A 13,397-nucleotide genomic window follows, 5' to 3' on the forward strand; every position below is an offset into this window, starting at 1 on the left:
CCATATCGCACCATCGGCCCCTCACCAGTGGGCGGTAGGTGAAGTGTCTTGACCAAGGACACAACGACCAAGAGTGTCCGAGCCGGGGCTCGAACCGGCAACCTTCTGATTACAAGGCGAACTGCCAACTCTTGAGCCACGACTGCCCTAAATAGCAATAATAGTAATAATTATTTGATGTAAAAAAAGTTTATAAGAGTCATTTCATATATTTTGCCATAGCATTACATTTGAATTTAACAGTTCAATCTTTCAAATAACGGACAAATATTTGTGAAATCATGATACATTTGTGAATGTATTTTAACAATCTAAATATGCATATGTACAGACAAATACATTTAAAAAACAAGAAAATTATGTTTTATTACATTACAGTGATTTTACGTTAATTTACATTTGAAATGTGAAATCACAGTCTATTTATGTAAATTTAATGATATTCTAGAAGAACAGAACAAAACTGTAAAATACACAGTAAAATACTTTTATATTAGGACTTTTTCTTACAGTGTAGCTGTTGTTGGGCAAAAGGTGGGGTACTCCCTGGACAGGTAGCCTAATATTTACTTAATTGTTATTTCCTGGAGTGGGCCAGGATACTGACTACATCCTTTAGGTCATGGTGGTGAAGCCCACTGAGGCTGTGATGCCAGGAGCCCTGCTGGAGCGGGCCTGCAGAATTGTTTCCTCGGCTGTTTATCTTTAAGAAGGAGAAACCTAGTTATTTTTTAGTTATTTTCCTCCAGTTTAACTCTTTACCTTAGCTTGAGTTTCCCTTTAGTTTGGCCAACTAATATGCACTATAACTATGCTGAACAAAACTCCAGCTGTTAAGAAAAGGGGAATAAAAGAGAGTTTGACTGTTGAACTGTTTAAAAGTTTTCTATTTATCAGCCATCCTTAACAGACAAAAACCCAAAAGAAATTAGCTGGTGGTTAAATGTGTGACACAAAATGTGTATACCAACAGAGACTTAAAAGAAAATCTAGTTGAGTTATTGCAGCAGGAGTCTAGTCTGTGTGATGTCCTTCAGCTGTTATCATGACTGTGTCAAGGAGATGCAACATGGATACAAATAATGAAAGAATTAAAGCTGTGCAGGGACTCGGTAGATTGTATCACCGTCTACATTCATCAAACCTGGTGTCATACCCAAGTTTATTATGTTCATTCAGTAAAGTGCTGCTTGCAATGAACTTGTAATATTACTGCAGTCACACAAACACCTTTACAGCTGAATGTTTCTCTCAGAAAGATGACCTTGCACAGAGAAAGCCAGCAACACAGTTTTTGACTTTCGGCTGGTGACTGTGGCTCCATCCACACATACATGGGTATTTTTTAAGCCAGATTTTCTGCTTTAGCATTGCTTAAGTATTCTAAAGGCCTCGCATAATCAATTTTTGAAACAATATATGAGAGAAGATTTTTTTTTTCATGGGTTTACCTCAGTTTAACTGATTGAACAGTGAAACATCCTGACTATTCGGTTTAAAAATCAACCTCCTGCTGACTAGGACATTTAAGAGAGAATAGCCTTTTATTGTCATTGTACATGTACAATGAAATTATGGCAGTATGGAATCAGCTATTAAAAAAAAGTCATCTCAAGTCACCAACTTTATCAGACTAACATTTGGTGGTTGGTAGGTACTTTTTGGGTTTGTTTTGTTCTCACTGAAAACAGCTTCCTTCCTCATTTCCTTTCAGAAATGAGTGATCCAACACATACACCCAGAAATGCAAAACAATGGTGTGACAGACTAAACTGCTCTGAATGGTTGGGGAGGAAAACACAGATTAGTGCAGCTTTAATTGAAATGCTGCAAAAGTAATTAAGAGCAGGCTTTTCTGTCGACCTGCTAAAGACACTTAATTTCACTCTTACATAGTTGCACTTTCTCCATTAAGTCCATCAAGAGCACTTTTTGAGGCAACCGTTTAGTTATTGTGGTCAATTCTTTTTATTCGTGATAAATGACAGCTGTAGCAACCGAGGCCAAATGGGGCAAACCCGAACCAGGGCAGATCCCTTGTTGTCGTGAGTGTCAACCCTCCCTCTCCACCTACCCGAAATTATTGCTGCGGGGAACTGCTCCAAGTGTTTATGACATGAGACACAAGAGAAGTGACCAAGCTGAGCAGCTAGGTCAGCCACGTTTGGAAACTGGAGCCTTAAATAATCCCCAACTGCTGAAGTAAATATACATAGCTCATACAAAGAAGAGCTATTGTATTAAGACCTGATATGCACCGAAGTGCTACATGAATAATACTGAAGTAACCTGAAATCTATTTCCATAAGATAGTTCATCATAAAATGCATATTTTTATACATTTGTACAAACAAAAAATACTTATTTTTCTTATTCTTAGAGATTATATAACAGATTTACTTGTTATATTGCAATCACATTAGAGTTTCTACTACTCCAAACAGCATGGCAAAGGAAAAAGAAAGCATCTATATATACAGCACAATATGATCTTATGGACTGAGCCAAGTCTGCATCATAAACTACAGAAACAACAATTAAATATTGCAGAAGTAATAATATAATAAAATGATGTGTGCATGAGTGAAATCTGATGACTTCTTTCACTGCTTTGTATGATCTGAAGGCTGGACTGGAGTACAATGAGAAACTCAAATATAGGACACATGTTGAGCGACAGAGCGCGTCCCACTGCAGCGTGCTCCAGTCGGGTCTGATGGGATATGATGCCTTCTGCTCTGCCAATTGGCTCTCGAAGGTCTCCATCTAAAAATGTATTGGGAGAGGTACTATTTACAACTGGAGGCTCGCTAGGCTCGAACTTTCCAAATCTGATGATCATATGAAGGCGTGATCGCCACCATGTAGGGGATTGTGCCACTTTTTGGAGGGATGTGTCCCATTTTTTAGGAGACCCTCGCTGTGCAGATTCTGTAGGTTGCTGAAGTGAAGCATTTCAGCACGCGACTGAGGCGAAAGAGGGAAGAACGTCAGCTCTAAATACACTGTGTAAATCACTTTTTTTATTCCCTGGAAGAAAATATGACAGGAAAAGAGCTAAGTGGTGATGATAACTGTTGACTGCTAAGGCTGGTGTTACTGCGGTCAGACTCATTTTAGCTGAAGTGGAAGCAGACAAATCCATTTAAAAACTGAATGTCCAGATAGGGAATTCACTTTGACCAGTAACTGGTTTTATAAGCCCTTTTAAAAGCTGGAACCAGTCCATACTTTTAGCAGGAAAGGTAAGATGCATTTAGAAGTGGTAAAGATTCTGCAGTGAGATGCACAATAGTATGCACAATGCACATCGTTCCCTTTCATGCCACTACAGTGTCACAGATGGCCTCATTTTAAAATGAAAGGAGGGCTAGCTAGGGAGACAGACTGCAAACATTTTTATGGGCATGCCGCTCCGAGATATGTGGAGAAGAATAAGACCTTATAATGTAAGTATGTGAGATGAGATTTACTAGATTTACTGCCTCCTGGAGGTATAGGCTGTCTGATTTTGAGTGTGTATGTTTGCTTACACGCTCTATGTGTGAGGCTTGTGTGGTGAAAGAGACGTGGGGTGACAGCATGAAGAGGTGAGCAGCCTAATCCTCTGTGGGCAGACAAGTGCTAATAGCACACATCAGTGCTGGTGCGGGTGAAGCCTCGGGGAGTGTTAAAACGAGAGGTTATTGAGCAGGACAGACACAGGGTTCATGCTTGGAACAAGCATGGCTGAAATTTCATCAGCTTGTCAGCAATATCTAAAAATCAAGGCTTGGGGTAATCCTGAAGAAACGTGCTAGAAATGCAGGATATGTGAACTGGAGCTACACATTTCAGGAACAATGTGCATGAGACTGCATGAACAAAACACTTCTCTGCTCATTTCCAGTGAAGACTCACTTTCATCAAAGAGTATTTGCCCACTCTGAGCTCCTGAAAGTTTGTGCGTCATTAAAAAATAAATACGATAGATAGATAGATAGATAGATAGATAGATAGATAGATAGATAGATAGATAGATAGATAGATAGATAGATAGATAGATAGATAGATAGATAGATAGATAGATAGATAGATAGATAGATAGATAGATAGATAGATAGATTTCGCTAAAGAAAGGGGGGCAAATTAAGTGTTTTTGCAACAGGCCGATAATAAAAAAAGTAATTAAAGATGCAATTTAAATTACTTCTTTGCTGTTTTATGTAGTGGTTCATCCCTTGAGTTAGGTACTTTCTATTTATCTGTGAACAGGTCAGTTAAGTGGGTTAACAAACATTAACCTGGAAATGGTCAGGTGCAAGGATTGTATAGGCAAGATTTGAAAGCTCTTGAAATCCTGGCAAACATTTGTCAAACAAATTCGAAGAGAGTAACGGTGCTTGTCGTAACTCATTACTTTTAAATGTTTTTGTCCTTATTTGTCCACTAAGGGGAGCTGATGGGTGAAGGGCATGCATTCAACAGTCAGAATACACAGTTTACAGTTTGCATAATGTAAGAAGTCATTCACTGCTGGAAAACACTCTAAATAATAGAGTGTGCTTAGTTATGTCATGTTGTGTTGTGTGATGTACAAAAGTATAGGATTAAAAAAAATACTGAAGTCAGTACTACGGAACACAAGAATAACATTATTCTTGTGTGTACTGGAATGACAGCATGCAGCTTGTGTCTTTGCATAGATTCTCTCTGTGACAGCCTGTCCCAGTCAAGGATGAAAAACAAGATAATATAGATTTACACACACACTGCAAACTTTCTAAGCTGTTGTGTCCTGCTAATCAGCACTCAAGTCTAATAAAACGACAAAAGACAACTTCACAATTTTTCACATCATTTATAAAGTTATTGAGTCATACATAACAAAGAATAAATAATTTACTACTGCTTTATCGATAAGAAAAGGAAACCAACTGAAAACAACCAGATTGAGTAAAATCTATTTATATATCCTTTACTTTACATTTACAATTACGGTTATCAGAAGAAAAAACTGCTTAATCGTGTATGAATAAATACATTTTCCTCCGGGTTCAGATGCAGCCCTTAAGCAGATGATAACACCATCTAAAAAAGGAAAAAGATCAAACTGGGATCCAAAGTTGTTCCTAATAATGGCTCAAACTTGAAATAAGCTATAAAATTTCTGTAAATTTACAGTTTATAAAACTTACAGAACGCTTTCTCTCACTAATTTTCTATGTCGGAATTTCCTGGACTTTTTCCTCCCTCTGTACTAAGCCGACGCCTCCTTCAATGTGCTATACATTCTTGGTCACAAATGCGTTTTTTACGCACGGAGACATCATGGGTTTCCGTTCGTCTCGGCGCGCTCTCTTGACCTCGCTCTGCTTCGTTTTAAACTGCTGGAGCGGAGCGTCGACCTTCGAGCTGACAATACTCCACACCAATGACAACCATGCGCGAATCGAGGAGACCGGCAAGGACTCGGGAAAGTGTCGACCCGAGCGTCCCTGCTTCGCTGGTGTGGCCAGGAGGTTCACGAAAGTGACCGAAATCAGAAAAAAAGAGACGAACGTGGTGTTTCTGGATGCTGGAGACCAATTCCAAGGGACTATCTGGTTCAACTACTATAAAGGCGCTGAAGCCGCACACTTTATGAACAAACTTGGTTATGATGTTATGGCAAGTATTCTTTTAATTTCTATGTCTATTTAAATTGTATTAAATCATTATATTTAATGAGTTAATAAAGTAGTTGAAGTCTGTTTTTTTGTCACATAGGCTTTTGGAAATCATGAGTTTGACAATGGAGTGGAGGGTCTCATTAAACCCTTCCTCCAGAATATAAATTTCTCTATGGTCAGTGCAAACATTAAACCCGACCAAACCCTGGCAGAGCTTCATAAATACTACAGTCCCTACAAAGTTATCAGTGTTGGCTCAGAGAAAGTGGTTGTGGTTGGCTATACCTCAGCAGAGACGCCCTTCTTATCCATGCCAGGTAAATCTGTTCCAACAATGTTCCGCCCAATGCCCATGCTTTGTTTTTCCAGTTCGTGGATGAAGCTGCATCACAATCAGGATAATTTCACTCAAATAATACTCTTTTTCTTTATAAAGCGTCGCTGATTGTTTGTGTTTTCAGCTACATTACCAGATGTCTTGCCTTGTAATTACAACTTTCAGATTGTTATCCAGTATTTAGACATTTTATTCACCAGTGCTTTGAGATGTGCACTGCTTGCTTGCATCCATCCGTCCCCTATTTCCTGTGCGTGTTAGGCAAACATCTCAAGTTCGAAGATGAGGTGGAGTCACTTCAAGCTCAAGTAAATGAGCTGGAAAGTCTGGGCTATAATAAAATCATTGCCCTGGGACACTCTGGTTTTGTTGTGGATCAAGACATAGCGAGACGTGTGAGAGGGGTGGACGTTGTTGTTGGAGGGCATACCAACACGTTCCTCTACACAGGTATCTCTATCCTGTTCTATTGTTATTTATCATAGTGTTTATCCAGCTGTCTCCAGACACAAAAACTGCATTTCACACATGCAACAAACCAATTTAAAGGAGTGGCATGCTTCTAACCTCACTATAACAGAAAGAAGGAACCACTTAGGTTACAAACCACAACATTTTCTTTCTCTGCAGGAACGCCCCCATCTTCCGAAGTACCAGCTGGCCCATATCCTTTTATAGTAAAATCCAGCCATGGAAGAGACGTGCCAGTGGTCCAGGCTTACGCCTTTGGGAAATATCTTGGACACTTAAAAGTCACCTTTGATGATGCTGGCAATGTCATCAAAGCCTTTGGAAATCCCATCCTAATGGACAGCAGCATACCTCAAGGTAGACTAAAATATCAGATTACACTGTACACATGCTACTGTTTGAAAAGTCGAAACCATTCACTGAACCAAATAAGATTTTATCATGTTAAAATTTCTCAGTGTTCCTGTAAGTGTATTAAGGATTTGGGAATTGAGGCGGAAGTTTTATCTCTGTGAACACCAAAGAAATTGGATGTAATCAGAAGCGGCAATGAGACTAAATTACTCTGAAAGAGAGAGAAAACATTTTTAAAAGCTGGGTAAGCTCTTTAGTAAGCATTCCTGCTCCTGACGCAGAACATGAACTTTAGTGATCATTTCTTATCTCATATTTGTTTATATTACCAGGTAACTTGTTATTACTGGATTTTGATGCACACACCCATCCTTGAGTGGTGGAAAATGTTTGCACATACTTACAGCAAAGTGCGGCAAAATTGCATTGTCCAAGACTCATCACAATATCAACAAATCTTCAGTGTTAAATTCATTTGCTGACAGTTGAACATCCAGTGATACATAGAGGTAAAAACTGCTTTAGCTCATTTGTCTCAGTATAAAAAGAATAACAAAAACACAACACAGGACTCAGGCTCTCCCATCACATCCATTTTCTAGTAAAAGTTTACATGTGCTCACACAAATAAGAACTTTAACATTACTTACCTTTTTGAAAGATACTTTTTGTTGTTTAATGAAGTGTATTATACTCATTAAATTAAACTAGTTAGCACCTTATATCTTATATAATCTATTAATATATGTTGCAGCCACTTTCTTGGGTACAACTGCTCATTAACACAAATATCTAATCATCCAATCACATGACAGCAAATCTGTGCATTTTGACTTGTAGACATGGTTAAGACGACCTGCTGAAGTTCTAACCGAGTGAGAAAGAAATGTGATTTAAGTGACGTTGAATGTGGGTGGGTTGGCACATGGGCTCAGCTGACTGTTATAGAAAATGCTGATATACTGGGATTTTCCCACCCAAGCTTCCCGTACAGCCAGGCTTACAGAAACAGTAACAGTAACAATCACCACTTGTTACAACCAAGACCTGCAGAGGAGTCTATCAGAAAACAGGACATGTTGAACCTTGAAGCAGATGGCTACAAAAAAAAGGCTACAAAAAGTGGAGTTGTTTCTTCCTTCACAAATGCAATGTTACCGTATTTGTGTAAATTCTTCATTAGAGATCCAGGATCATCTATTTGCTCTCAGGGATTTACTCAAAATCCAATAATCTAGACTTTTTTTTCTCCAACAGTCACGATCTGTGTTTTTTTTTCTTCTTTGTTTTGTTTTGTTTCAGATGCGGAGATCCTTGCTGATGTTAATAAGTGGAAAACAGACTTGGCTCAATACTCAACTAAGTATGTGGGCCAAACCTTAGTCTACCTCAACGGGTCATTTGAAGAGTGCCGATTTCGGGAGTGTAACCTGGGAAACCTAATCTGTGATGCCATGGTAATAGTTACATGCATTTTTCACTTAATTAACATGAGTAGTTGCTCCATGTGTGAAATAGTGGTTATAAAAGGACTGCGTGAGTTTTAACGAAGGTGATTGATCATAACAGATATTTATGATGATAAAAGGTGACGACAAACAGCCAGAAGCAAAGAGAATTTCTCTGTCATATAATACGTCTCTTTTGAATTTACAGGTGTATCACAATATGAGGCATTCAACTGGGGAGCAGTGGAATCATGTAAGCATGTGTATGCTGAATAGTGGGGGCATACGGACAGCGATAGACGAACGCTACAAAAATGGTAGGAGATTTTTTTTTTTACCTTTGTGCAGAATTGCCTAATTTTTAATCCACCTTGAAGTGTTTTGTAATCTGCTGTTATTTACCTTTATATGTTGTCCTTTTAGGCTCCATAACAATGGAGGAGATCCTCACCGTGTTACCATTTGGAGGAACCTGTGACTTGGTCCAAATAAAAGGCTCAACAATAAAAAAGGCATTTGAACACTCTGTTCACAGATATGGAAGCAAGACTGGAGAATTTCTTCAGGTCTCAGGTCTGCGCTCCTCTGCTAACACAGAATAGTTTAATAATCTTTTATAACAAAGGGTTAGAAATAAATTTCTAACATGTGCTTACAAAAGTTGCACTGAAAGCATTGCTCAGCTGCAGGCGTGCCTAGTTTTGTAACAGGACATTAAAAAGCATGTTATATGAATCAGTTCCTAAAGTAACCGTAATGCACATGTGAAAACAATAATCAGTGGCTTTATGAGGTAGTTCAGGTAGTGTTTGTTGTCTCATCTTAGTAGACCACCCGCTGTCTCCAGCCTTACACTAACATAAAATGCTGTTGATGTTCTCCCAAAAGTATTTTAATTTGTGTTTTACTAATTCTAAGTAAACAGGACTGTGGCGGGGCGTGGTTCGTGGCGCGGCTGCGGGGGAGGCTGATACACCTGAGCTCAGTCAGCTCATCACGCCTCCCCTGCATGAAAGAAGAATGAACTGGGTCCTGACGTTGTTGTTGTTGTTGTGTACGTGTGGCTGGCGGCTGGAAAGCTGCAGCCGAGAGTTGTAGAGAACAACAAGTGTGAAGAATGTGGTCGAGTTTGTCATTGCATCGCATGCCACAAGGACACACTAGACTCTTTATATAAATGTAAACACTATGCCATTTTTCCCTTAAATTTCCAGGTATTCATGTGGAGTACGACCTCTCCAAGCCAGTGAACCAGCGTGTAGCATCGCTGTCATTGCTCTGCACAGAGTGCCGCGTGCCCAAGTATGAACCATTAGACCCACAGAAGACATACACCGTGGTCATGCCTTCATACATGGTGGGTGGAGGCGATAACTTTACAATGATTAAGAGGGAGTTACTGAAACATAATTCAGGTGGGTGGCAGACTCTTGTTATAAATTTATAAGCAGTTTACCTCAGTATATCAGGGGTATTTAGAAGGACCTTTACTACATCCAGCACCAGCATCCTCTTAGTCAAAATCACACTGACCTCATTAAAAAATGATATTTTCAATTCAAAAGGTCAAAGGTCAACCTCACACTAACATCCCTAACATCATAATCAACTCGTAGCAAAGTACCTGGCAGCTGTGAGATCCCTCTACAGTTCCCCTTTCCTTGTTTTGCATAAAGCACAAGTTTTTCTATTTTGGAAAATTAATTACATCTTTTTGTCATGAAACCTTCATTACTCATCTTGGTTACCAGATACACGTCTTTGGTCAAATCGAATGCAAACGTGTTAGTTTCAGTGCACCTTTGTGAGCTGGATGGATACGCTTACACGCCCTACAGGCTCGCTTTAATGTTCGATGTTGGAAAAGTCACGTTAGCAACTGTTCTGTTGTTTTTCCCTCGCCTTCGTGCATCCATCAAACTGCAGATAGTGGTATTTCCACGCAATTGACATAACAGCACTCTTTGCATACATTTTGTTCTTATCGTGAAGCCAAAGTATTTTGAAATAAAACACAATCAAAGGATATATCTGTATATCTTTATTTTAACATAGTTGTTGTTGCTTTGCATTGCATTGGAAGAGCGTGCATTTTAAATATCACTTTTGTGTAATTGTAGGAAGCAAAGATTGCAATTGAGATTAAAACTGATGCACAAATAATGATTATTTGTGCATATAATATCACTTGTGATACTAAATTTGGGTGCTGATTTTTATATCCTCTTCGCTGCCAGACTGAATGCTTGTGTGTTTAAAGCATCCAAGTTTAGACTTCTTCTTTGAAGGCGTTTCTGCTGCTGTGGTCCACTCCATACTCACACTCCCTTTATAAATACATATAATCTAAATATATAAATATTTATATAAATAATATGTTAATACCTTAAATTAAATTCCTACCATGTCTTAGAACATATGCTGCAGTTTGATTGGTTGGCGGGGGCCTACAACCGCAAGGCTAAATATTTAAAAGAAATCTGTTTTAGTTGAACAAAGAGCTCATTTAGCAATCACTGTCTCTGATTAAAGTGATCCCAAGACTTGGCAGACTGTTATAAAGGTTTGCAAACTCTTTAATGTTTCACAGTCATTCGTCCCTTGCTTTTTTCTCCCTGGTGGAATGCAACCTGAGTCATGGCCATTAATGTTTTTTAATAAAACATCACAGGAAGCAGCTAGACAGTGCTTTTCGTGAATTAACTGGATTGTCTAAAGTGAAATTCTAACATCCTGTCCATGTTATAATGGATCAATTCATCTGATAATGCTTAAAGTGAGAAACATTTTACGAGAGGACACTGAGAATTAACTGTGGCGCGCTTTATTTGTCTGTGAAACGCATGGAAACGGGGAAAAACAACATATGGACCACACATGGGAACGCAGCTCTTAAGAGTTTATTCTGTGACTCAAATTCCTGCACTTGTTTTTAAACTCGACAACACACGTTACAGTAAAATATCTCTGTAGTGGTATAGTGGAAAAGTTATTCTTATCTTCAAGGCCGCACCAAAGAAGAAAAGAATAGCAGGATGTGGTTTGTGATATTTTCATTTCCAGCGTTGCTTTAAGGGTTTCTGGCACTCTGGCACATCGAAATGCTGAAACAACCATTGGACAGTTTTGCCGTAGCGCTTTGTATTAACACTTATGATTCTGAGATGCTGAGCCTGAAAAGCTGATGATCTGCTAAGTGACATAGAAATCCATTGTTTTTGAGGATGGTTGAAGAACTCATATTAACTGTGGCAAAATTTCAGGTTGGTTTTTTTTGTTTTTTAAACTTTTTTTTTCAACCCATTATTCAGAGACAGAAATGAACAACAAATCAAAGCCCGCTGTAACTGTAAACTCTTTAGTTCTCAGTCTTTACTCTTGGGATTCTCTCCAGCAGGGATGTTTAAATCTTTTAAATATGTTTCTGCAGTTTTCTTTAAATTTTACAAAAATCACTCTTGAAATTGAGAATCAAGCATTATGAAGATGCTATTTGTATATTTTAATGATGTAATATTGATTCATTTAATGCCACTTTGAGATTTTTTTTTTTTTGTCTTTTCTCGCAGGTGACTTGGACATTACCGTCTTTTCCAAGTACATCTCCGACATGAAGCGCGTGTTCCCTGCAGTAGAAGGCCGCATCACTTTCAGGAACTCTGCTGTCATTGCTCCATACAGTATTGGCTTGTTGCTGCTGAGTCTGTGTCTGTCTGTGACACTTTGATTGGCTTTTTACACTCTGGTAAACTGGGATAAATTGAAAAGCTCCAGGACTTGGTTAACTGTCTTTTCAGCTCGCTGCCCTCAAAGCTAACTAGAAGACAACAGGATTACAGGTTCAGCCTCGGGGTAGCCAGCATCCAGGCAGAAACTTATTTTAACCCACAACGATTCAGCAATCCCCAAAAAAGCATGAGCGACAGTCTTGTTTACTAAAACCGACACACAAATGTAACAAAAGGAACAACCTAAATATAAAAAGCAAAGTTATATTGAATGATAGAGCTTACTGATTGAAAGACGAGGGAGTGTATGAAGCGTGGTCCATTTTCTGAATGAGATTATTTTACAAAATAACAGTGGATAGTAAAAAGCACACGAAGCAACAACTATTCCAAATGATTTTCTTTAATTACCCCTCCCTTTAATTACCATTCTTCAAATGCCTCAAAAACTGTGGTCGGGCAGAATGCACATCATCTTTAAAAAGAATAATGTTTTCATCGGGTTACAAACATGAATGCATTACTGTGTAGAAACTGTGAGGACTTGTTTGATCTGCATATATGCAAAGCTGAAAGATTCATCTGCACTGAGTTCATGAACTTGTCAGTACATCTATGCTTTTACTTAAAATTCATATTTATAAAAGTGCTTTTAAAATTCTAAGGATTTTTTTCCTACTTTTATTTTTACACATTGAAAATATCAAAAGAAAATCTATTATTCATTGTGTATTCTGTTCATCTTGTAGTCATTCCAACATAAACTTAACTTTAGTGGGCAAATGATTGTGCTCTTTAATGAAATATTAGTATAGTGATATGTATTTGCTTGTTATGATTACTCCTTTATTAGCCGTCAGCTATTAAGCTTGTAATATTTTACATTTCTCTCAATCAAATGCCATCTTCAAACTGACTGATTAGACATAAACCCAGCCTCAGGTTAGTGCATTCCTAGTGTTCTTCTTAAGCCCAGATAAATGAGTTGGGTTACATCAGGATGGGAATCCCATCTAAAAACTGTGCCAATTTAAATCCACTGTTTGGACCACTTGGAAAATGCAGCTGACAGTGCCTTTGCCTTCGCTCCTTATTCCTTTCCACAAGTCTTGTCTCCCTATCCCTCCTGTCTGTCCTTTGTGATTATCTGCCCACCCCGGTGCCTGACTGTCCCCTATCTGTTGGTCTGCTGCTCATTATTCATACTTCCGGTTTCCCTCAAGTGTAGGTTTTGGATTTTGTGTACTATGGATTTTTCCTTAGCCCAATAAAGGCTTTCCTTTTGCTGTTTATTTCCCTGCCTTGGTCATTTGTGTCCTCTCCACCTCCACCACACCTGACAAAACTGTTAAATCACTGTATTTTACTGTTAGCTTCTACTGCTAATAATAATACAAAGAAGACATTG

The 13,397-nt window shown here is 38.6% G+C and overlaps 1 protein-coding gene across 1 annotated transcript; it reads left to right on the forward strand.

Annotated features, from left to right (window-relative positions):
• Positions 1-5,310: 5,310 nt before the first annotated feature.
• Positions 5,311-13,276, forward strand: LOC134644613 (snake venom 5'-nucleotidase-like). Its single transcript, XM_063497700.1, has 9 exons — positions 5,311-5,649; positions 5,749-5,968; positions 6,250-6,438; positions 6,619-6,816; positions 8,116-8,270; positions 8,470-8,578; positions 8,685-8,834; positions 9,476-9,676; positions 11,831-13,276. Exons 1-9 carry the CDS (start codon positions 5,311-5,313, stop codon positions 11,986-11,988), a joined length of 1,719 nt encoding a protein of 572 aa, XP_063353770.1. The 3' UTR covers positions 11,989-13,276.
• The last annotated feature ends 121 nt before the right edge of the window (positions 13,277-13,397 follow it).

Source organism: Pelmatolapia mariae, linkage group LG16_19 (assembly GCF_036321145.2).
Source record: "Pelmatolapia mariae isolate MD_Pm_ZW linkage group LG16_19, Pm_UMD_F_2, whole genome shotgun sequence".
Taxonomy (NCBI): Eukaryota; Metazoa; Chordata; class Actinopteri; order Cichliformes; family Cichlidae; genus Pelmatolapia; species Pelmatolapia mariae.

Excerpts from the sequence above, each read along its gene's own strand:
- LOC134644613 (XM_063497700.1), top strand. The coding sequence starts at position 5,311 with ATGGGTTTCCGTTCGTCTCGGCGCGCTCTCTTGACCTCGCTCTGCTTC. Across the intron at positions 8,271-8,469 it reads ACCTAATCTGTGATGCCATG|GTGTATCACAATATGAGGCA; the intron begins GTAATAGTTACA and ends TTGAATTTACAG. Across the intron at positions 9,677-11,830 it reads GTTACTGAAACATAATTCAG|GTGACTTGGACATTACCGTC; the intron begins GTGGGTGGCAGA and ends CTTTTCTCGCAG.